The sequence below is a fragment of the Alternaria infectoria genome, assembly GCF_024043175.1.
Source record: "Alternaria infectoria strain BMP 0036 chromosome Unknown scaffold_25, whole genome shotgun sequence".
Taxonomy (NCBI): Eukaryota; Fungi; Ascomycota; class Dothideomycetes; order Pleosporales; family Pleosporaceae; genus Alternaria; species Alternaria infectoria.
The window spans coordinates 22,549-44,464 of NW_026250714.1; the positions used below are offsets into that span (position 1 = coordinate 22,549).

General features: G+C 52.3%; 10 protein-coding genes across 10 annotated transcripts; 9 read left to right on the top strand and 1 right to left on the bottom strand.

Annotated features, from left to right (window-relative positions):
* Positions 1–359: 359 nt before the first annotated feature.
* Positions 360–3,631, top strand: J4E92_009530 (uncharacterized protein; the record flags this gene model as incomplete). Its single annotated transcript, XM_051500876.1, has 3 exons — positions 360–718; positions 793–3,489; positions 3,541–3,631. The coding sequence occupies 3 exons, from the start codon at positions 360–362 to the stop codon at positions 3,629–3,631; spliced, it is 3,147 nt and encodes a 1,048-aa protein (XP_051348819.1).
* Positions 3,632–5,017: 1,386 nt separating this feature from the next.
* On the top strand, positions 5,018–7,114 carry COT1 (Cobalt uptake protein cot1; the record flags this gene model as incomplete). Its single annotated transcript, XM_051500877.1, has 5 exons — positions 5,018–5,631; positions 5,678–5,921; positions 5,975–6,231; positions 6,278–6,757; positions 6,817–7,114. 5 exons carry the CDS (start codon positions 5,018–5,020, stop codon positions 7,112–7,114), a joined length of 1,893 nt encoding a protein of 630 aa, XP_051348820.1.
* Positions 7,115–7,758: 644 nt separating this feature from the next.
* J4E92_009532 (uncharacterized protein) lies at positions 7,759–8,199 on the bottom strand (the record flags this gene model as incomplete). Its single annotated transcript, XM_051500878.1, has 2 exons — positions 7,759–7,783; positions 8,015–8,199. The coding sequence occupies 2 exons, from the start codon at positions 8,197–8,199 to the stop codon at positions 7,759–7,761; spliced, it is 210 nt and encodes a 69-aa protein (XP_051348821.1).
* A 2,300-nt stretch (positions 8,200–10,499) lies between these two features.
* Positions 10,500–11,820, top strand: J4E92_009533 (uncharacterized protein; the record flags this gene model as incomplete). Its single annotated transcript, XM_051500879.1, has 2 exons — positions 10,500–11,738; positions 11,803–11,820. 2 exons carry the CDS (start codon positions 10,500–10,502, stop codon positions 11,818–11,820), a joined length of 1,257 nt encoding a protein of 418 aa, XP_051348822.1.
* Positions 11,821–13,115: 1,295 nt separating this feature from the next.
* J4E92_009534 (uncharacterized protein) lies at positions 13,116–13,459 on the top strand (the record flags this gene model as incomplete). The annotated part of the gene is made up of 2 exons (XM_051500880.1): positions 13,116–13,182; positions 13,233–13,459. The coding sequence occupies 2 exons, from the start codon at positions 13,116–13,118 to the stop codon at positions 13,457–13,459; spliced, it is 294 nt and encodes a 97-aa protein (XP_051348823.1).
* Positions 13,460–13,994: 535 nt separating this feature from the next.
* Positions 13,995–14,357, top strand: J4E92_009535 (uncharacterized protein; the record flags this gene model as incomplete). The annotated part of the gene is made up of 2 exons (XM_051500881.1): positions 13,995–14,043; positions 14,095–14,357. The coding sequence occupies 2 exons, from the start codon at positions 13,995–13,997 to the stop codon at positions 14,355–14,357; spliced, it is 312 nt and encodes a 103-aa protein (XP_051348824.1).
* A 347-nt stretch (positions 14,358–14,704) lies between these two features.
* Positions 14,705–15,209, top strand: J4E92_009536 (uncharacterized protein; the record flags this gene model as incomplete). Its single annotated transcript, XM_051500882.1, has 3 exons — positions 14,705–14,759; positions 14,814–15,101; positions 15,154–15,209. The coding sequence occupies 3 exons, from the start codon at positions 14,705–14,707 to the stop codon at positions 15,207–15,209; spliced, it is 399 nt and encodes a 132-aa protein (XP_051348825.1).
* A 596-nt stretch (positions 15,210–15,805) lies between these two features.
* On the top strand, positions 15,806–17,278 carry J4E92_009537 (uncharacterized protein; the record flags this gene model as incomplete). The annotated part of the gene is made up of 4 exons (XM_051500883.1): positions 15,806–15,887; positions 15,949–16,167; positions 16,226–16,276; positions 17,028–17,278. The coding sequence occupies 4 exons, from the start codon at positions 15,806–15,808 to the stop codon at positions 17,276–17,278; spliced, it is 603 nt and encodes a 200-aa protein (XP_051348826.1).
* A 642-nt stretch (positions 17,279–17,920) lies between these two features.
* On the top strand, positions 17,921–18,287 carry J4E92_009538 (uncharacterized protein; the record flags this gene model as incomplete). Its single annotated transcript, XM_051500884.1, has 2 exons — positions 17,921–17,993; positions 18,043–18,287. The coding sequence occupies 2 exons, from the start codon at positions 17,921–17,923 to the stop codon at positions 18,285–18,287; spliced, it is 318 nt and encodes a 105-aa protein (XP_051348827.1).
* A 615-nt stretch (positions 18,288–18,902) lies between these two features.
* Positions 18,903–21,835, top strand: J4E92_009539 (uncharacterized protein; the record flags this gene model as incomplete). Its single annotated transcript, XM_051500885.1, has 5 exons — positions 18,903–18,969; positions 19,020–19,209; positions 19,728–20,264; positions 20,322–21,581; positions 21,817–21,835. The coding sequence occupies 5 exons, from the start codon at positions 18,903–18,905 to the stop codon at positions 21,833–21,835; spliced, it is 2,073 nt and encodes a 690-aa protein (XP_051348828.1).
* Positions 21,836–21,916: the final 81 nt, after the last annotated feature.

Sequence of the window (21,916 nt, forward strand, 5' to 3'; positions counted from 1 at the left end):
CCCACTCCCCACGACGACAGACGAGGCGCCCTCTTGAGCCTCCCCTTAGTCCGCGGCGCCCATTGGCCGGGTAAAAAGTGTACCTGCAGCCATCCTAACCCTAAAAAGCCCCCTGGCGCGGCTCGCTCCACCTCGAGCAGCGCGAACCGCCCATCACGGTCAGGTAGAGCGCCCGAATCGACCAATTCGAGCGCTGCGATCGACTCAGAGGCCCCTGGGCGCCCCCTTCGCCGGCAGCTGTACCTGGCGAGCTAGGCGGGTCCCCTTTACGAAGAAGCGACTTTTGGCAGACTCTCCACCTCCCTCTGCGCCCATCATTTGTGCACGCCATGTCTATCGCGGGGGGATAATACGAGAATATGCAAGCCGTCCAAGCGTCCCCCGAGGGCGCACATGCTCCCAACGCCTTTGCCTCGCCGCCTCGCCAAAAGGGCTCGTCCTTGGCCTCGATTGCCATCTCGTCCTTTGCTGCTTTTCGGTCCCAGTCCTCGCAACCTGTGCCTGTCGCCGTCCTCCAGTCCCCGGTCCGCAGAAAGCCCCTTCCCGCGAATTCCCCCGTAGTTGGTCGCTTTACTGTCGATCAACAATCTAACCTCCCATCTGCTGCTGCACCTGATAAGAGCGTTGATCTCGCTGCTCAAAGAGGACGCGCCCCCGACACCGTGCTGTCGCCGCCAGTCACTGACGAAGACCTCTTCCTGCCCCGGAACCTCGACGAGTGAGTACCCGACGCGCGCTTTCCTTTTTCATCGCGCCTTCCTTTCATCGACACTTCGCTAACAACACCACCAGCAACCCACATGGAAGGACCCCTCTGACGGCAACCGCACCCCGCCAATTCTCCGAACGTGATCGTGGGAGCTCGCTCTTCGTCGCAACGCGAGAACCCCCGACCGCCCCAACCGCACCGTCTGCCGCGCGGCATGATCGATCGGCCAGCGGCATCCAACTCCAACGACAGAGCAAGACCGAGGCGCTGAAGGCCTTCGGCATCCGGGGAGCACACGCCCGATCCCCTACCATGCCGAACATGCCAGTCTACAACAACGCATCGCAACCGCCGCCAGACCTCAAACTCGACTTGAACGGTGTCACGGAAGATTTCATGGACGACTACAACTACGGTCCCGAGGACCCTTCACTTACACGCCAAAACACAAAGCCCAAATCACCCAGCGGAGGAGGATTCACCTCTTTCTTTGGCTGGAACTCGCGTCCCCAAAACGAGCCCGCGTCGCCAGCCACCGCCTTCTCAGAACACTCATCACCCGACTCTCCACGCTACAGACAACCCGGCATGGGCTCCAAGTCGAAACCCAACGGCCTAGACATCCCGGCCGCCAATTCGCTCGGCTCGTACTTTACTGTCCCCGGAACTCCACTTCTATCGTCGTCGCCCCAGATGAACGCTCACGTAGAGGAGCTGGAGCGCGAGTTGCGCGAGGTCAGCTCTGAGCTTGCTGCTTCGATACAAAGAGAGATGGAGCTAGAAGACGAGGTTGAGCGGTGGAAGGCAGAGAGTTCCACTGCCATGTCTGACAACCGTAGGACTAGCGACTACTACTCGGATTCTGGCACAAGCTCTATCCGCTTCCCAATCAGCGATCCCGAAAGCAAGCTCGAAGAGGTCGAGATGCAACGAAGGAAGGCAGAACAAGCGCGTGCAACAATAAAAATGCAAATGGCAGAACGCTTGCAAGATGAGCTGCGACGCCGAAGAGATCTAGAGGAGCAAGTGCAACAACTCGAAGACCAGGTCGGCGACAAGTCAAGGGCAGGCTCAGTCGTTGAGACACCCAAAGTCAAAGAGCTCTCCATGTCTCTCGAGGATGCGAAGAGGCGCTTGGCTGAAGAAAGGCAGGTCAAGGAAAACTTTGAAGACCTTCTCACAGCACTCCGCGATGAACTAGAGAAGCATCGCAACGAGGCCGACAACCTGCGCGACGAAGTGGTACCGCAACTCCGGGCGCGGCTTGAAGTGCTCGAAGGCGACGCTGCCGACACAGAGAAGCTGGTATACGAAACTACCCGTATGCAGCAGGAGATTCAACAACTTAAATCCGAGAACGAGTCGCTTGTGAAGCAAAGGATGATGCAACAACAAGCACCACAACAGTCCCGTGTCCAGTCTATCCAAGAGGAAGGCGACCTTGGACCTCTACCCAATCTACGAGTTGGTCTGACCCGCTCGAACTCGCTAGCCCGTAGCTCCGCTGGCCTCAACTCGAAACGAGGCTCATTATCACGTTCCAACTCCGTCAAGGACAGATCGGGTGATGTATCACCAGTCGGTGCACCGACAGTCAGCAACCCTATGAAGGAGCTGGAAGAGCAACGAGATGCACTCCACAAGGCGTTAAAACATATCTTGCAACGGCAAGAGCTGCAGCAGAAGGAATTCGCGCGCCGCATCAAAGAGGTAGAGGCTGAGAGGGACGCTGCTCTGAACCTCACTCCTCGCCGGACTGCGTTCCACAAAGAGGTTACAGTCCTCAGACAGGAAGTCAACTCTCTACGTCGCCGAGCCGACGAAGCACTTGAACAGAAGTGGCAATGCGAGAAGGGTCTTGGTGGACTGCGAATGGACCTGGATCGTGCACAGCAAGAAACTGGTTCCCTTCGCGAGCTGCTCAGAGAACACGACATCTCGATACCCGAGATCCGGATAGAAAACGAACCTTTGGCCTTGGACAAGGCCTACAACGAGCTACGAACTACTCATGCCCTCTCGCTTGCTCGCGTCAAACAACTTGAGTCGAGCGACGGAGATGCACTCGGCGCTGCCGGTGCCGAAGCTGAACGAACTCTGGACCTCTTGAAACAGAGCATTTCCGATGCGGAGGCGGAGCGCGATTATGCGCAGAACGAAGCCGAGCAGTACCGCAAACAGGCTCGTGCCCTTCAACAGTCCGAGATCGAACACTTGGGCAGAGAACAAGAGCTTAGCAAGGAGCTCTTCGCTGCAGCCACCCGCATGGACGAGCTCTCTGCTAAGATTCAGCAGCAACTCACTGCCAACAGCGCTCTGCGCAAACGTCTTACTGACGCGATCATGCGCGGAGAACAGGACCAACGCAGGTCAACAGAGCAAATCATCCAGCTGGAGAAGAGGCTCAAAGCAGCAGAAGACAAGGTCATGCTCGCCCAACAGTCTTCAGAAGACGCTGTCGCGCGCCACGAAGACGAGGTTCAGGCCATCAAGGAGAGCCATACCAACCATCTGCGCCGTGTCAAGTCCGGACTGCTCAGTCCTTCGGCCTTCTCTCCTAGGCTTCCATCGTCTCCCGTTTTCTCGCAACGTTCTCCTCGTCTCGACGTGACTTCAAGTGGGCCCGCTATGAGCCTAGCTGAAGCCACCAAGACGGAGTCACTTGAGAAGCGCGTAGAGGAGCTCGAGAGGGCTCTTCGCGATGCCGATCACGAGATGGAGGAAGTCGTTGGCCGCATGAACACTGCTCAGATGGAGGTCGCTGACCTGCAATTCGAGAGGTATGTCAATCCAATACATTGAAAATCAAATGTGTACTAACATGTTTCTAGGGATGAGGCTATGAGGCAGACACGCAAACTGCAAGCCGAGATCGTCGCCGAACGCGAAAAGGTCAAGGCTCTAATGGCCACGACCGCATAATGATCGTACCGACACCCGCTGGACTCAACAGCTATACATAATACCTTCTCTTCGACAAAATTTCTCGATACCACCGTATCGTCTTTGGGACAACCTTTTTACATCTTCGGCGTTTTACCCAGCTCCCGCATTTACATGGGCCTCACGATCCTACGCATACTACCCTTTACTTTCACCCTTCAATATTGTCTTAGTATACTTTTCCGGTCCCCAACCGACCGGAACACACTTTTGTTTGACAGACACAACCTTTTTTTGTCGTCAATGTTCTATACCCGTCGATGGTTACAGCGTTTTCTCAGCGCTACACAACCTTTGCATGGCGGACTTTGTTGAGATTTCGGCGGCTTCTGCCTGCTCGTTCTTTTGGATTGCTACTATGTAACCCTCGCTTAGCGAATTGCGATGGTAATTGTACTGGAATGGTATAATGGATGATGGTTGGACGTGTTACATCACTTGCGAACTATTGAATGACAACGTGCTTGTACCTCTGAATTTGTTTACCCGATGTTGCACTGTTGTGTTTTTCGTCGCTTAACCACGCTGCTTCCTCGTGTGGCTGCCTTTGTTTTGTGTAACGTGCTCCTCTTTGGGCTGGAGGTTCGCTATCGATAGCTTGATGATAGGTTCGTTATTTCGAGTCCTGGGGTACAGTAACGGCGTGACAGGCTGTCGGATCCGTACCGTCCTGATCCGTTTCGGACAGGCGGCACGAGCAAGGTGAATGGTCAACGTGGTCGAGCACATGCTTCAACTCGGCCGGGTATGTCTGAGACGTGTTGGCATAGGGGTGGGTGGAGAGGAGCGGAGGCGGAGGGGCGTTAGACAACGTCTCGTGTTTACTATACTGCTAGAACATCTTCTACCCAGGTATGTATCGGAAATCATCCTCGACTTGCGATCATCCGAGTCGCCTGCAATATGAGTTGGGTTGCTTGCACAGTTCCCCAGGGTGGGTGGGGGCGGCGGAGAGGCAATGGAGGAGGCCTCATGTTCACTGTGTAACGCGATACCATCTACCTAGGTATGTAGGAGTATCGAGATGCATTCCTAACTTGCGCTCCTCCGAGTCGTCTGAAACATGCGTTGGGTTGCTGGCACAGTTCCCCGCCCGGTGGTCCCAGCTCGCCCTAAAGTTGTTATCCCTGACCGAGCTACTGCGGCACTCCCCAGCACCTCCCTCTCCTTGCCAGCGCCGCACTGAAGAATCCTCTGCAGTCGCCGTGGACCGCTAAGACGCCCGTGAGAGAGCGGCATTGTCACTGTTCCTAATCCAGCCGTCTCCACCGCCCAGACTTAGAGTCGGTGTTCCTCCGCTACTTGACACCCAACATCCACCACGACTACACCGACTTCCCCTCCGAAGCGATTGCGGCCGCCACGATGAACAACAACCAGCAAGGCAACCGCCTGCAGCTCAACTTTGGCTTCGGCGGCGGTGACCGAAACAACCAGCAGTACCAGCAGGAAGTCGGCAGAGCATTCCCGACGACACCCTCGACGTTCCCGCAACCTGTATACCCCAACCAGGCCGGCCAGCAAGAAGTCTGGGGCGCCCAGCAGCAGCAACAGGGCAATGGCTACAACGGGGGCGGAGGCTACTTCATGAATCCCTACCAGCAGGCACAATACCAAGGGCAGCAGGGCAACCTCCAGGCGCCAGGCAGCCAGCGCTTCGACCAGAGCGCCAATGGCCTCGCCCAACAACTGTCGCACCAACACCTTGGGGGCAGCGGTCGCTCTGGAAGCCCCTACGGCCGACAAGCCTCCCCGAACCCTGGACGCCCTCGCACCGCAGACAACAGAGGAGGCTATGGCTACGGAAGCCAGGGTGGCAGCTCAGGGCCCCGACAGCCCTCGCTGTACGACGAGGAAGCGCCGCAACGAAACCCCACCAAGTACACGGAGAATGTAGACAAGCAGGCCATGGTATCCAAGAGTCTCATCAACACATTCTTCAAGGACAGTGTCCAGCGCGCTCGCGACCGAAACCAAAGGTGGGATTTCCGGACGTTTAGCTGAGCACTACTGACCTTGCCACAGAGCTCTCGAACTCGATGCCCTTATGAAAGAGACGTCCATCTCCGACAGCCGAAAACGGTCCAAGGAGGACAGCATGCGCCGTGCCGAAGTCGAATACCTGCGGTTCCTGCGCACAAAGGAGAAGCCCGAAAACTTCTCGACACTGAAGATTATCGGCAAGGGTGCCTTCGGAGAGGTCAAGCTGGTGCAACGGCGCAACGACGGCAAGATCTACGCGCTCAAGTCGCTTGTGAAGCAGGAGATGGTAGGCAGTCCTCGTTCGATACCCATCTTTGGCATTCATCTCACACGCCACAGTTCAAGAAAGACCAGTTGGCCCACGTACGGTCAGAACGTGACATTCTCGCCGAATCCGACAGTCCATGGGTTGTCAAGCTGCACACGACCTTCCAGGACAACACTTTCCTTTACATGCTTATGGAGTTTTTGCCAGGTGGTGACTTGATGACGATGCTGATAAAGTATGAAATCTTCACCGAGGACATTACGCGATTCTACATGGCCGAGATTACGCTTGCGATAGAGGCTGTTCACAAGCTTGGTTTCATTCATCGGTATGTGTTTAGTAGTCGCGACAAGACGAGAATCTAACTCTCCCAGTGACATCAAGCCTGACAATATCCTTCTCGACCGAGGCGGCCACATCAAGTTGACAGATTTCGGTCTGTCGACAGGTTTCCACAAGGAGCACGACGCCAACTACTACAAGAAGCTGCTCGCTGGCGGCGCACACAAGTCGAACCGCGACAACCGACAATCAATGAACCTAGACCAGATCCAACTGACTGTCAGCAACCGTACCCAAATCAACACATGGCGTAAGTCTCGTCGACAGCTCGCCTACTCGACCGTCGGTACACCCGACTACATCGCGCCGGAGATCTTCAGCGGTCAAGGTTACGACTACAGCTGTGATTGGTGGTCGGTAGGCACAATCATGTTCGAGTGTCTGATCGGCTGGCCGCCGTTCTGCGCTGAGGAGCCACACGACACGTACCGCAAGATTGTCGACTGGCCGCGTAACCTGCACTTCCCTCCCGACCAGCAACTCGGCGCGGAAGCTGAGGACTTTGTCCGACGGTAAGCGCCTCTATCCCACACGATCTTCCCAATCATGCCACTAACTAACATTTGTTCAGGCTCATCTGTGACGCCGAACACCGCCTCGGTCGCATCGGCGGCGCCAACGAAATCAAACAGCACCCCTTCTTCCGCGGCGTCTCTTGGGACGGTCTCCGCCGTATCCGCGCCCCCTTCGAACCCAAACTGCAGTCCAACATTGATACTCAATACTTCCCCATCGATGAAATTGACCAGAATGATACCTCGGCTGCTCACAGGGCGCAGGCCGCACAGGCAAACGAAGACGAGTATGCAACGAGCCTGCCCTTTATCGGGTACACGTATAAGCGCTTTGACGCGTTCCGTGGGTCGTAGATTGGTATTTTGCTGGAAGGGTTGATGAAGGAAGGGAGGTGTTAAGGGAGGAGTGGTCGGGATTTCTGGGGTCGAGAACTTTCGCTTTCTGTCTGTCTGTCTCGAAGCCGTTCCCTTTTGATAGCATGAAGCCTGAATGGGAAGGAAAGTGTCCTGGCTGGCACCACTGTCACATCATATCATAACCATATACTACATAAATCTTTGCGCACAGCGCGCGAATGGAGTAATGGGTTGTCATGCTCTTTCGATTCTCTGCCTTGTTGAAATTGGAGGTCACAATAGAAGAAAGGGATGGATGACGTGCAAGGATTGGTACCATCAGTGGCTGATGTGCTTGTGATGGGTGAAGTCTGGGAATTGCTGCAATTATCTCCATATGGCATGCAAACTTGCGGCCAGATATCCAAATTGAAACTCCTGTACTAATGCTTCTGAAATGCCAAATTGACATATCTCCTCTCGCCCATTTTGCTCTGTGTGCAAATGTCGCTGTCATGTGTGAAAAGTTCCATCGCTGTTTCTCCTACTCCCGCATACGCCTGTTATCCGTGCAGAGATATCGCCAGACTTTTCTCCTGTCACCGCTTCGCCGTCCCGCCGTGTGGTGTTGTTTCGTTTGAGGTATTGGGGGAGTTGCGCGTTCATCGGGCTTCGAATTGGACCATACTGGATGTTATGTTAGTGAAATTGTTCGTGTAAGATCTGCTATCTGGCTGTCGTCTTTGTGCTGTAGCGCGATCGACGCATTCTTGCCTCTTCTTCCTCGCTGTTCACTCTCCGTATGCGCTGAAACGCACGCGTCCGCTCTCTCGCCCTCTCTTCTTCCCAAATTCACGCGCCTGCCGTACCCTCCTCCCTCCCCCGGTCCCTGCCTCCCAGAACAAAAGCTTCACTTACCGGTTAGTCCTCTGCTTGTAAAGCACACGATGCCCACAGTTCCTGCACCGAATCGGCTCTCCGCGCTTCAGCGGGACGTCCATGTCGCAGTCGCCGCACTTGTAGTGGACAGTGCGCGCGGTTGCGTCGATTTGGCTGACGGTTGCTGGGTCCGTGGTTTGCTGGGGGTTGTAGGCGGTGGACATTTTGGCGGTGGTGTTGGTGCGTGAGATTTGGTTGCGAGAGGGGGGGTGGACGGTGAGGTGCGTGGTGTGTGTGACGGCGGGTGAAGTTGGGGTGTGGTGTGAGGGTTGGAGGCAGAAATGTTTAGGTTGCGATGATGGTTTGCGCCGAAAACCGAGGGTCGCGGTGGCACGTGCTGCGGGTTTATCGATAGGGTATCTGGGACTCAGGCAAAAGCGTCTCTGCTTTTTCATCGATGCAACTTCACCGGTGCAGTATTTTTCTCCAGCCGGTCATGCTTTATGCCCAGATTATATTCACTCATTCTTATCAGTCTCCGTCACTATTAGGAAGACAGTGTCATCTCTACCGACGCTCTCGACACAGGCAACTAACGTCCATGACGCTGCGAATCCTCGCAACAAGCACGCGCCCGGGAGATAACCTGTACATTCAATCTTAGCAACAACGCGCACAGATCGAGGCGACGAGAAGGCGACCAGTCTCAATATCCAGAAGTCTCTCTACAGTATGGTAGGCCGCCCCGTATGTGGCACGGTTCGGTCCTTCTCAAGCTTGGTCTTGCGCGCCCCTACAACTCGATGGCATACCACACTTCAGCCCCTTCCTCGATCCCGACCCTTGTCGGATGTGTCCAATCAGACTTTGGATCAGCGATAATACTGCAAGATGTGCGCATGGAAGGTATAGTATGTCGCACGAGGCTGTGGTTACCCCGCCTCGATTCTATGGCTACTTAGGTCTGCCACGCCTCCTTCGTGCAGGCATGACATAGTGTCTCGTCGCTTTGCCCGCAACAACACAGCACTCTCGGCTGGTATCTCTTGAGGGACGGTCCCTTGGTAGATACTTCGACGATTATTCACCACCTCGCCTTACGCTTCACTGGTGCTATGCATCAAACCCCTCGGCGTCATGTCTCATATCATCCCTAGCGTGGCGAAACTGAGACCTGAAATCCGTCTCGCCGAAGCGGTGTCTCAATTCGAAGCCAATCTGTCTATGGTTGAGAAGGCCAGTTTCCGCACAGATCGTTCGAAAGCGCTCGAATCGCCTCCTGGCCCCAGCAGTGTCATGCGGATCACTGCGGATATTGACAGAGCTCAAAAGGCTGGCAGTCGATGTTTTGGACCACGGTTTACGAATTTCCTCCATGGCGTTCAACAGTTCGCTGCGCTTGGTGACGTGATTATTGGAGGGTCTCAAAACATTATCGCATGTGGTGTATGGTCGCTAGTCCGCATGTCGCTGCTGGTGAGTGTGTTAATCTCATTCGAGTTCGGTCAACCGGAGCAAGAAGCGTTGAAAGGAGTGAGACGAAGTTGCTGACTATGGACAGGCGTTGGTCAACTCCTCGTCATATTTAGAGAGGCTTTCGCTGATCTTCATGGATGTTGGTCGCTCAGCTCCACGATACCAGGCGTTGGGACTACTTTACCCCCGGTCAAAACTCCTCCAGTCCCAGATCAGCGAATACTTCATCGTGGTAGTGCACCTCTGCAATCGGATAATGAAGTTCGCCCGGAAGTCAGCCTTCTCAAAGCTAGGCTCTACAGTGAACGACTCGGACGTGAGAGAATTGCAAGCTGAGCTCAACATTTGGGCAAAGTCAATAAAAGAGGAAGTGGATCTTTTGCTGGCTCAAAAAATCGATATGGAAGTTCAGTCTAGTTCAGCGTTTAGAGCTCTTTCAACACGACATGCAAAGGCAGCCGAACATCAACAGAAACTGGCAGAAAGGCTCCGCATCCTCGATGTGTTCTCAACACATGATTATGAGACTCCTTGGAGGCAAATCCGTAAAACCGGGACGACTACCAGTTTTCTGAAAACCACCGACTACCATCGATGGAGAGATTACAAAGGGTCAGCTACGCTTATCTACAAAGGCAAGATTGGTTGTGGTAAGACTGTCATGATGGCAAGTATAGTCAACGACCTCTTTGCTCATGTCGAAGGCACTGATGCAGTGGTCGCTTATCTTTTCTGCGAACACCAATCATGGGTCACCGCGAAACCGAACGTAGTGCTTGGCACACTCTCGCGACAGATCCTCGAGACTGTACCGGACCTAACTACTCTGGAACCCCAACACAAAAACAAATTTCGTTTGCAAGATTTCACGATCGTGCTACAGAAGATCATTCCGAGGTCTACACACATCTGGTTGGTGCTTGACGGGCTAGACAACTGCAAACAAGAGCAGAGGAACCAAATATTAGGCAGTCTTGTTGAACTCCAATCAGCTCGGGATGTGCATTTATGTGCATCATTCCGTCGGGAAGCTCGAGTTTCAGCAGAAATGCCGATATTCCGCAATGTTATCATTCATCCACAGCCCGACAACGCCGAAGACATTGAGGCGTTTATCGACGCTGAATTGGAACGTTGTCTGACAAACCGCAAGCTGGTTCTAGGGGACCCTGCGCTTATATTCGATATACGGGACGCCTTGTTCAAGGGCTCGCAGGGGATGTTTCTCTGGGCAACACTGCAAGTCCAGTCATTGTGCTCGATGAAGACCGACAGAGAAATCCGCGAAGCACTCTCTAATTTACCTCGCGATCTCATGCAGCTCTACGATCAAATACTGGATCAGCTGCAGCAAACTGGCCGGTCGTATCAAACAGAGATACTCAAACTCGTTACAGCGGCGATGCGACCACTCACGGTAATGGAACTACAAGAAGCCCTAAGCGTCACACCCGGTGATACAACCTGGGACCCCTCGAAGCTGCTTAACAGCGTGGATTCGGCACTAGCGACTTGCGGTTGTCTCCTTACCGTCGACGAAGAAGACTTTACGATACGTACAGTGCACTCGAGCGTTGATCAGTACCTCATACTAGGCAATATAGAGGGTCGACGGGGCGGTGTCCATTTCAATATTAGGGAGGCTGCAACGCTCTTGTCATCGATAATGGTGACCTACCTCGGCTATGGCCTGTTTGGTACGGAGCTATCAAGCCCCCTTCCTACGATGCAGTTGGGATCAGCGCCTTCCCATATCATCAGCTCAACACTGAACACTTCCAAGTCCGTCCAGGGTGTTGCCTTGAAGTTTCTGAAATCCATGAAGCAGTCGCAATTCGATGCAGCGAAAACCTTCGCCGAGGGTCTCACGTTGCAGTCAAAAGTCAGCACTCATCGATTCCCCTTCCAGTACTTCGCGAAGCAGGCTTTGCCGTCATATCTATCTAAACTCCCAGTTCTGTCCTGCAACACCTCCGAAAACTTCTTCCGGATCTTTAAACAAGGCACGATACGCCTAAGTTCTGTAAGGGAGGTAGTGGGAATAACCTGGGCTGCGCTCCAACCCCCTGGAAATACTGATATAACCGATCTTCTCAATAACTTGAGCCTCGAGGAAGAGTTGGGAGGCAAGCTGGCAATCGATATGTACCTGTTGCTTCCCAACGTGCTCCTCCAAGCGATCGAGCTCGGTCTTACAGATCCAATCAAGTACCTACTAGATATGTACCGCCCCCTCTTTCAGGACTACCCCGCCGCGGTAGAAGGGATTCAAGGCAACGTTCCGAAGGTACTAAGAGATCTTTGCAAGTATCACTTCTTCCCGGGGTGTACAACGCAACCAACACCCCAAGAGCTTCGACACGTACTAATTGGGTCCAAACAAAAACCATTGACATTTGCTATACAAAATCGCAACCTACGTGTATCATTAGCATTCATCGAACATGACTTAATTGAGCTTGTTGATGAAGCGCTTGAGGAAAACGGGGCAATTGATTGGGCTGCAAAGCTTGAAACTGTGGGGATTTTGGACGCGATGTTGTGCTCGGAAAAGTTTGCGCACGTTTCGGCAGAAGATTCGCGTGAGCTCATTCAGAGGCTCCATGCGAATAAGATATCTCGAGAGACAATGTTTCGCGTTTATAATCGGCAGCAGCAAAGAGCGGGGCCACGCAATGAGATGTTTACGTCCCTTTTCATGTCAACATGGGATGCTTAGCAGCGATTCTGCGCATTTTAGCATTTACGATGGCATTTCTTCTACTAGAAGGAGCATGCTCTTACAGACTTCTGTTCATATGCATTAAGCGGCTTTCATGAGAAGAACGCGAGAGCCTCTATTACCAGCGGTGACTACGATTTGAGTTGCATTGCACAAACCACAATGTAACGTTTGTACACGCAGAAGCCTCAAGCATTATACGATCTAGCAGCTTGACAGCTTTTGATGTTGTGTACGCAGTCGTATGCGACATATTGAAACCAACCCTGGTGCCGCTGTGTACCTTGTTTCCAACTCATCATTGCTAACCACAAACCCGTACAGATGCGAAACTTATTACCGGTAGTTCCGCTACAGATTTCTTGATCATCTGGCAATAAGCCGCTGCTTCATCGTGTCTTACGTCAATGCGTTTCCTCAGTCACCTTCACCTCTACGAGCGGTCAGTTGTCACCTTCACCTCCACAAGCGGTTAGCCGTCATCTCGGCTTTCAGAGATAACTACAGGCTCGACGCCCAACCTTCTCCTCTACACTTTCGACTCGCTCGTTGCCTTCGCTCGCCATGGCGCCAAGTTCATCAACAGCCTCGCTTCTAGACTCGCTCAAGGTCATCGAAATCCTTAAGGGCCTGATCCTTGGTACCAGCCCCTAGCTCTTCTACGATGCGCCTTCACTGACATACCATGTAGACCAAGTCCGCGCTGTTCACGGTCGCTCGTACCCCACTTCCCACTACACCTTCTCAGTGACGACCTCTTACCGAAAGGCGCCTGCCCAATGCGCGTCATTCGAGCTTGGCGCACACGCAATAGGAAATACTAAATTGAGAGTGAAGGTGACTCCGAGAAAACTGTCTTGGCGCGAACATATTTGACAGCGAATATTTTCCCCTCTTAGGCTTCTACACTCAACTCCACATCTTCCCGCAGCACCAGCAAAGATGACTCCAGAACAAGAGAAGCAGGCCCAGGCGCAGTACGAAGAGAACCTCAAAGCCGCCATCATCTGTATGTACTAGCACTGTCACCTCCGTTTACATCGCTAACATATTACAAAGCCCACGCCCGCGTTATCTTTGGCCTCGAGGACTCCTTGACCGACGTCGTCAGTAGCGAGGTTCCACAAGGCTTCGTCTCCCACGTCATCCACTATCCCAAGATAAAGTCGTACCGGGGCGGGTTCAAGAGACTTTTGTCTTCTAAAACATGCTCCGGGGTATCAGAAACCTACGAAAACCTACTGCAGTTTCTTCGTTCTAGGATGGCCGAGTACTTAGGTAATTAGGGGAGAGTGTGAAGATATAAGGACTGGGGGCTAAGAGCGAGTAGAGGCGCAAAAGGACAAGGACAGCAGCGGGCAGTGAACTGTGATGGACTCAGCGACTGGGGCTTATGGCTGCCATGGACCGTCAACCTAGGAAAAAGTCGACTAGGTCTGCAGCCTACATCGTCTTGGAAACATGCGAAGTAGGTGGCTTAAATTCGATGTAGGCTCTAGGCCTGTTTGGTTTTTTTCTTGTTTGAGGGTGCAAGGGTCATTAAGATCTTAGAAATGTCTGCTAACGCAGTCATTTGGTCTCGTTCTCTGCTCTAACGAAAAGGCTTTTGCAGGATCTGTCTGCGATTTGCGATTTGCGGTCACAACAGTAGAGCTCGGAAGACAGGAAAGAGGCCATATCAAGTAAAGGTGAAGTCGAGAGCGCAAAGAGTCTTGGCGTAGTAGCTTAAGATAAATTCTCTACTTTCTGCTCTCTGTTCTCTTAGTAGCACAGTCTTTCCTCGTACCCCCCAATCCAATATCTCACGCGACAAGATCCAACATGTCTTCCCCCATCATAGAGCAAGAGGCGTTCAAAGCAAGCATTCTGTGTACGTTTCATGTAAGTATCACTCATTTAGACGTGACTGACTCGCCCACAGCCCATGTCCGCGCCATCCACGGTCCAAAATACCCTAGGGGCACTGTATTCGACGTCGTTACCGGATGGGATGGTGAAGAATCTTTGCCCTTCGCCTGCTATGTCGTCGTTTACCCTGAGACTAAACCCTTCAAGGCAGGCGAAGCCGTGTCCGCCAATTGGTCCCCAATTATGGCATCGGATCCTGCGGACACTGTGATCGAAGCCTACCAGCATGTCCTCAACGAACTGCGGATTAAGATGAATAGAGTCATGGGCAAGTGAGAAAGTAAGGATCATTATCACAACTGTGTGCTGACGAAATTCAGTTGAGGCATACATGAAGAAAGCTAGCAAGTGATTCGCGAGAGACTTGCCGACACTACCTAGGTAGACTGACCTCTTGGACCTATCAACGGGAGGGATGGGGTGTCCGGTTTGCTCATCAGCAGTTATGCAAAGCTAGGGAACGGTTTTAGCTTAGCGCATACATGATATTTGCATCAAAGTGAAGGTGAAGGTGGAATTGGATGTCAGCTCTTGGCGCATAAATAGCTACCACAAATCCATCTTCTGCTTTTCACTACCCTACTCTCACACTCAACTCCAAAAACCCACCCACGCCAGCGAAAATGGGAGACTACAGTCAAGTGATGCACGAAGAGGCGCTTGTAGCGCGCATTCTATGTTCGTCAAAACAAACCTCACGTTGCTCTACCACACAGCTAACCTATCTCAAAGCCCAGGCCCGCGCTATCTACGGCCCCAAGTACCCCCATGGATCCACCTTCGATGTCATCTACAGCGGCGATATATTAGCAGGCAATGACCTTGTCGCATGGCTCATCGTTTACCCGATGCCAGACAATGCTGCCTTCAAGACTGGAAAAGTCGTATCGAACGAGTGGACTCCAGTTCTAAAGTCGCGGCGGATATCCAAAAAAGGAACTGGCTCCACCCTTCAGCGAGAATATCAAGAGCTTCTGGGGAAGCTGCGTATCATAATGGTCGAGACTATGGTTTCCATGGGTAAGGAGAAGAATGCGATGATTTTAGGAAAATATTCGCTGACAGACGGCAGAGAAAGTAGAGGAGACAGAGAAGTTGGAGAAGGACAACATCGGCACTGACAAGTGATCGGCGCCGAACTCAGCGGCTTGCGGTCAAGCTGTCAGTCGACTGATAGAAGGATACATGCAGTGAGTCTCTTGGCTGGCAATGATAGATAGTAAGGAAGCGGGTTACCGCCCTGGCAGATAAGAATTCGGTATGGTCAGGATGAGGGTGAAGCTGAAATCTATGTTAGCGCCTCGGCCCATATGTATTCTGTGATACACCCTTTAAGCTTCCAAGGTTGATTGTCTGCTCCTCGCTCTGACTCTCTCATACTCCCACACTAAGATGAAGCCCCTGCGCGACAGCAGCCGGAATGAGTGACAACTTCGAGAAAACCGGCGGCCAGGATCAATTCGAAGAGACACTCAAAGCGGCATACATATTGAGTCCTGCAGGAATACTTTGGCTAGATGTGGGCACTGGTGTCGCATTTCTGCGCACTTGTCGTTGCTAAATGTGGACCATCCGAGTACCGGCGAAGAAGGTGGGCCTGAGATCGCGTCTTGTGCAGTACCATGGTACCTAGATAGACAAGAAACTTTTCGCGCAACATCCAAGCCCTCAAAATCCTACTCCAACAACACATCACCACCAACACAACTAGTCATTCTGAAAAAATGGTGCTGCAAACGACGCCTAGGGCCTGGGCCAATTCCGACTCCGCTATACGGGAGAAAGAGATGAAGGAACAAATCCTGTGTACGTCGCTACTACTTACCACTTACACCGTACACTTTAATAACTTACAATCAACATGTAGCACAGGCCCGTGCCGTATGTTCTCAAAGTTTCCCATATGGCTCAGGTTTCGATATCGTTCATGGCACGGCCGAAACTCACCTCATCGCTTATGCCCCGTTTGGCACGTATCCGGAAAAGGACTGGGAGATTGTTCTTTCGGTCGATAACGATAAGAGCTTTTTGTGCGGTTTGAACGCTCTCATGGTAGAACTTACAAAGCGGTTGGGTGACAAGATTGGTAAGCACGGTGGCCGAAGACGAAAAGCGCAAGAACTGACTGAGCGGTCCTGTTACAGAGCAGAAGAGAAAGGGTCGTGTTCAAGTACCTGCGCAGGTTCGGGAGCGTCGTGAGGACAGAGAGGCTAGAGAGGCTAGGGAGGCTGAGAACGCGCGAAGACTTCTCTGATTCATTCGACGGCGGAATCTTTATGTGGAAGACGATCCTGCTTGTTGAGCCTTTGTCACTGTCGGAGCGCGTATATATTTGGCGTGGGAGCTGGGATATTCGAGGTGAAGGTGGACTCAGCATTGCGCCTTCCCAATGCGTTAGAAAAGAAACTTTCGCGCAACAGCTCCCAGTCTTCTACCACCCACAGCCGCAAATCTACTAAGCTAGAGACAGCTGATGCGCAATGTGCTTTGTGGCACATCTTCAAAGATTTGGCTCGTTGTTAGTAGGATATGTGTTCAGGTCATCGAGTCGCGGTGGTTTGAAGCCGCGAACTAGCCTTTGCGATCCGCTAACACGGTGTTACCCTTACATAGCAGGATAGAGACAGCCATGAACTTGAACTTGCGGCAAATTTTGTAGTGTGGTTTCAAATCAAGTTAGCTTTTGGAAACGTCAAACATTTGTGAAAACAGCGAAGGCGATTGTGAGCAGGAAAATGCTTGCCTCCGCGCATGGAGTATATAAGACGATTCTCCCACCATTTCATCTCGACTTTCTCTCTTCTACAATCTAATTCAGAACATCAGCGCAGGAAAGTCAAAATGGTGTCCAGTCAAGCAGAGTTCGAACAGGCGATCATATCGCGTATCATTTGTGAGTATGGAGAGTTCGTGTTACTCTATCTATCCAAATAACATCTGCGACAGCGCACGCCCGCGCATTCTACGGCCCAAATTACCACAAAGACTCCGAGTTCGACGTCATCACTTCCACTGCGCCGGCCAGCGAATACGACGCAGGCTACGTGGCTTGGGTCATCGTCTACCCAGGACAAACTGCCTCGGAAAACGCGGAGTGGATGAATGTTCTACGAACCGAATCCAAGATCAACGTGAACGATACATATGTAGCACTTCTCGACAATCTGCGTGGAAGTATGGCTCAGTTCACGGGTTAGTCAACACGAACATAAAAGAGATCCATTGGCTGACAGAACAATCCAGACAATAAGCCCGTGACTGCCCCGGAGGTATGTAAATAGCCTCTTACAGAGATCACTGTGACTGCAATGGAGCCCATTAGACTTGCTATTGGGTGGCACGAGTTTGAGACGACGAATTAGGCTTGTCAGCCCTTGAGCTCTACTGTAAGATCCTCGCAGCACATAAAGGGATAGATGTAATTATGGATCTCGAGACATCAATGAAAGATATGGGGTAAAATGGAATACTTTCGCAACCGTGTTTCTACTACCTGCTAGCCCCTATATCGCCCAGAAGAATCATGAAATGCACGTTACATGCATCGCTCAAATGCTGGCACAGAGGTTCGGTTGGTTGCAAAGACTAACCGGAGTGTGGTACACATGAAGGCTTGGAAGTGCATCTGCAAGCTTGAGACGGACGACATCGGCACTGACAAGTGATTAGATACGCATTAGGCAGGGTGAGATTGAAGGTAAAGGTGGGATGTCGATTTGGGCCGCAACTCACATGCAGGTATGTTACTATAAATCCTTTGCTTTTGACTTTGTGCTTCCTCCATCCTAGACTCCAAAAGCTTTTATCTAAATAGGAACTCGCAGCCGACAACAGCTAACATGGAGGCCTTCAACATGAACAACTACACCGAACAAGAACAATCTGAAGAGTCACTCAAAGCTACCATACTGTGTGAGTTTGTTTTGACTACCGCCCACTTCATATCTGACATTCCGCATAGCCCATGCATCCGCAGTCTACGGCCCACAAGAACGTAAGGGCCATAAGTTCGACGTCATTACTGGGACAAGGGTCACCAACGACATGGTTACAGTGTATACAGCTTGCTTCATCGTCTACCCGTACATCGGACGCTCGGATTGGGACCCTCTCCTACAGTCACAAGAGGGAGCTACTGTGGCGATGGTCTATGGAGCGCTCATCTCTAAATTACGTAACAGGGTCACCGATATCATGGGTCAGTGAATGAACAAGACTCCAGCTACACGAGATCAGCTCACTGACGATTCTTAGAACGCAAGGACAAGTCTGACATGGAGATTGCGGCGTGTTGCGTTATGTAGTCAGCCTGATGGAATGGTTGCCAAAATACGGCTTTAGTGGAGATATTCAGATTGTCTATTGGCGATCATGGGTGGCCATGAGCCGGTCTCAACACGTTGACAGTGTATCCGCGGTACATCGAAGGATAGAGATGGTCATGATCATAAACCTCGCGATACTAGCAGAGGTTCAAAAGTAGAGAAATGGATTTACTTTCGTAAACATGATGCCCTGTGATTCAATAACAGTATAGCTCGGCGAAAGATGCAAACTTTGATGGGTGAAGAGAGAGGAAACCTCTTTGTAGCAGCATCAAGATGACTATGAACTACATTGTCCTTACGAAAAGCCTGAGTGAGTCTGAGTGAGTTTCACTTTCGCAAATGCGAATTGCTCACCACGAAAAGTGAAAGTGAAGGTGAGATCGAAAGTTTTCGTCTCCGCGCACAAAAGATTAACGCAGCTTCGACCTTTTACTCTTTACTTCCTACTCTCTACACCTACACTCTGAGCACCTTTTCGACGACAACGACGACGATGGCCTCCATCTACGACAAGCTGGCTCAAGCCAAGTACGAAGAGAAGCTCAAAGCTACCATCCTCAGTGAGTCACAATCGATGTACTGCGCCACTTCGTAGCTAATCTATCAACAGCCCTTACAAAAGGCGTGTGTGGTGAGCTTGAGCCCCCGGGCACGACTTGGGACGTCGTCACCGGCCTCGTCGACTCTGACGATAAGATCAACATGGTCGCCTGGGTTATCTCCTACTGTGGAGACGCTGACCGTGGCCTGAAACTACACTCTCTTCTCGAGTCTAAGCAGTGCGCTAGCATAGAGGATGCGTATCAGTCACTGATGCGGGCCCTGCGTGTCTTGATGACTGGACACATCGGTTAGCCGGCAATGAGATCCTCTCAAAGACAGGACTTGCTAACTATGTAAAGGAACTGCAGAAAGGGGCTACCTGAGGTTGGCGGAGGACATCGAAGGGGGCTGATCAAATCAAAGTACCGGTGGAAGTCATGGCTCCGATATACGTATATACACAAAGGAAAAGTTAAAGAGATATGCAGCCTACATCGGGATGAAAATATACAAAGTAGATCATGCGACGTTAACGTCGGCTCCAGGGTTGTTCATGTTTCTCTTGAATCTGCTGAATAACGTGAGAACATCACAAAGAAACACTGGGTCGAAGACGCGGCCTTCGTGGCGCTCTGGTACACCCACTGTGGCGAAGTCCGTAAGAGCCGCGAATACGAGAAGAGAGAGAATACGAGAAAGAGAAGCAACACGAGAAAACGAAAGTTAAACAAATCTCAACGAGGTATAAATATGTCAATATCGTACTCATTTCAAGTCATCTCATCAAACACTCGTTCGTTCCTTCCTTCCGTCGCTCCAGTGTCATCATGTTACGATACCTCACCCTCGCATCACCCGCCCTCGCAACCGCAGCCGCAACACCACCACCACCATTCTGCCGCACAACCCCCTCCGACGCATCCTGGCCCACACCCCCAGAATGGTCATCCCTAAACACCACAATCCATGGATCCCTAATCCGCACCGTCCCCGTCGCAGCATCGTGCTGGCCCTCCACCAACACCACCTTCGCCTCCCCTCTCTCCTGCCAAGAAGTCAACGACAACTGGTCGAACGGGACCTGGCATTCGCAACAGCCAGAGTCGATCGACTACCAGCTCTATGCGAATAACTCTTGTTTGCCAGATGAAGTGGGGAGTTGGTCGGAGAAGCAGGGGTGTACGATTGGGGGGTTGCCGCAGTATATTGTTAATGCGACGGAGGAGGTTGATGTGGCGGCTGCGATGAAGTGGGCTGCGGAGAGGAATGTGAGAATTGTGGTTAAGGGGACGGGTCACGATCTTAATGGACGGTACGTTTTTCTTGTCTTGAATATGTTGATGGGAGGAAGCTGACATTACCTTTATAGATCAAGCGGCGCTTTCTCACTGTCAATTTGGACGCGCAACTTCCGCCACCTGACTCGCGACACAGCCTGGCGTATCGCCAACAGCTCTTCCCCACCCGAAGACGTCTTCATCGTTGGTAGCGGCCAGCAATGGGGTAACGTCCTGTCCTTTGCAACAAGTCAGGACCGAGTTGTGACAACAGGCCAGGACCCGAGCGTTGGCCTGGGTGGTTACATTCAAGGTGGTGGCCACGGTCCTTTAGCCTCGACATACGGTCTGGCATCAAGCCAGGTTCTCCAAATGACCGTTATTACCACCACCGGACATGTGCTTGTCGCCAACGAAGTCCAGAACCAAGATCTCTTCTGGGCACTGCGCGGTGGTGGTGCAGGACAATATGGCGTCGTCACCGAGTACGTGATCAAGCACTACCCAGTTCCCCGTAACGTCGTCATGGCAAGTGTTCAGATCAAGCCCAAAGGTAGCACGAATGCCAGTATGGAAGCGTCGTGGTCGGCAGTAGCCAGCTGGCTCAGTGCGCTACCCGACCTCATGGACGCCGGACTTGCAGGCGCTGCAACCGTAGCAGTAGGAAGTACGGCACCGAAATTCTTCCCCGATATCGACGTTTCGAAAGGACCGTTCACCGGTATTGGTCTCAACCAAGTCTTCTGGGCTTTCAACACCACGCCCGCTGCTGTCGAAGCGCTCGTCCAACCCATCTTGACAAAATTGTCAGAATCGAACACCAACACCAACACCACAAACACCACCCTCATCACAACAACCCTCTCAACCTCAACCCACCCCACCTACCCCTCCTTCTTCACCACCATCTCCGGCGACAACGTCGCGGGCGGCGAATCCCTCACCTCATCCCGTCTCCTCGGCCGCGCCGAACTCATCCACACTCCCCACTCGCAAGTCATCTCATATTTGAAAACCGCAATGGCAAGTCAAAACACCACAGACCCAGGAAACTACGCCACCATCGGCCTCTCAGGCGGGCCCGGCGTGCACTCCACGCCCTCGCAACACTGGGGCGCCTTACACCCCAGCTGGCGCACCGCGTACCTTCATTTCATCGCCACAGGCGCGACAATCAACTCTAAAGCTGCAGGCTCTGCGAAGCGCGCGTTGAGCATAGGAGCGGCGTGGCACAACGCTGTCAAAGAGCCGATGTGGGAGGAGTGGGCGCCGGGGTCGGGCGCATATATGAACGAGGCGAATCCGTTTGTTGAGGGTTTCCAGAAGGTGTTTTATGGGGATGGGTATGAGAGGTTAGTCGAGGTGAAGAGGAAGTATGATCCGAGTGGGAGTTTGTTTGTGCTTGCGGGGGTGGGGACGGAGGGGTGGGAGTATGATCTTGATAGTGGGAGGTTGTGTAGGGTTTAGCAAGGGGGCGGTTGGTGGGGTCGTGGAGTATTGTGAAGTTGGTAGATTGTATGCGCCCTGGCTGTGATATTGAATGAATAGTGCACATTGGTTGCTTCATGGCCAGTGACAATATAGCAGGTCCATGTGGCACCGTTGACAGTATCCGGCTTTCACGTGTTGTGTTACGCGTCTGAAGGAAGACAGTGGGTCATAGTTGGCATTACAGTGGGGCGTATCC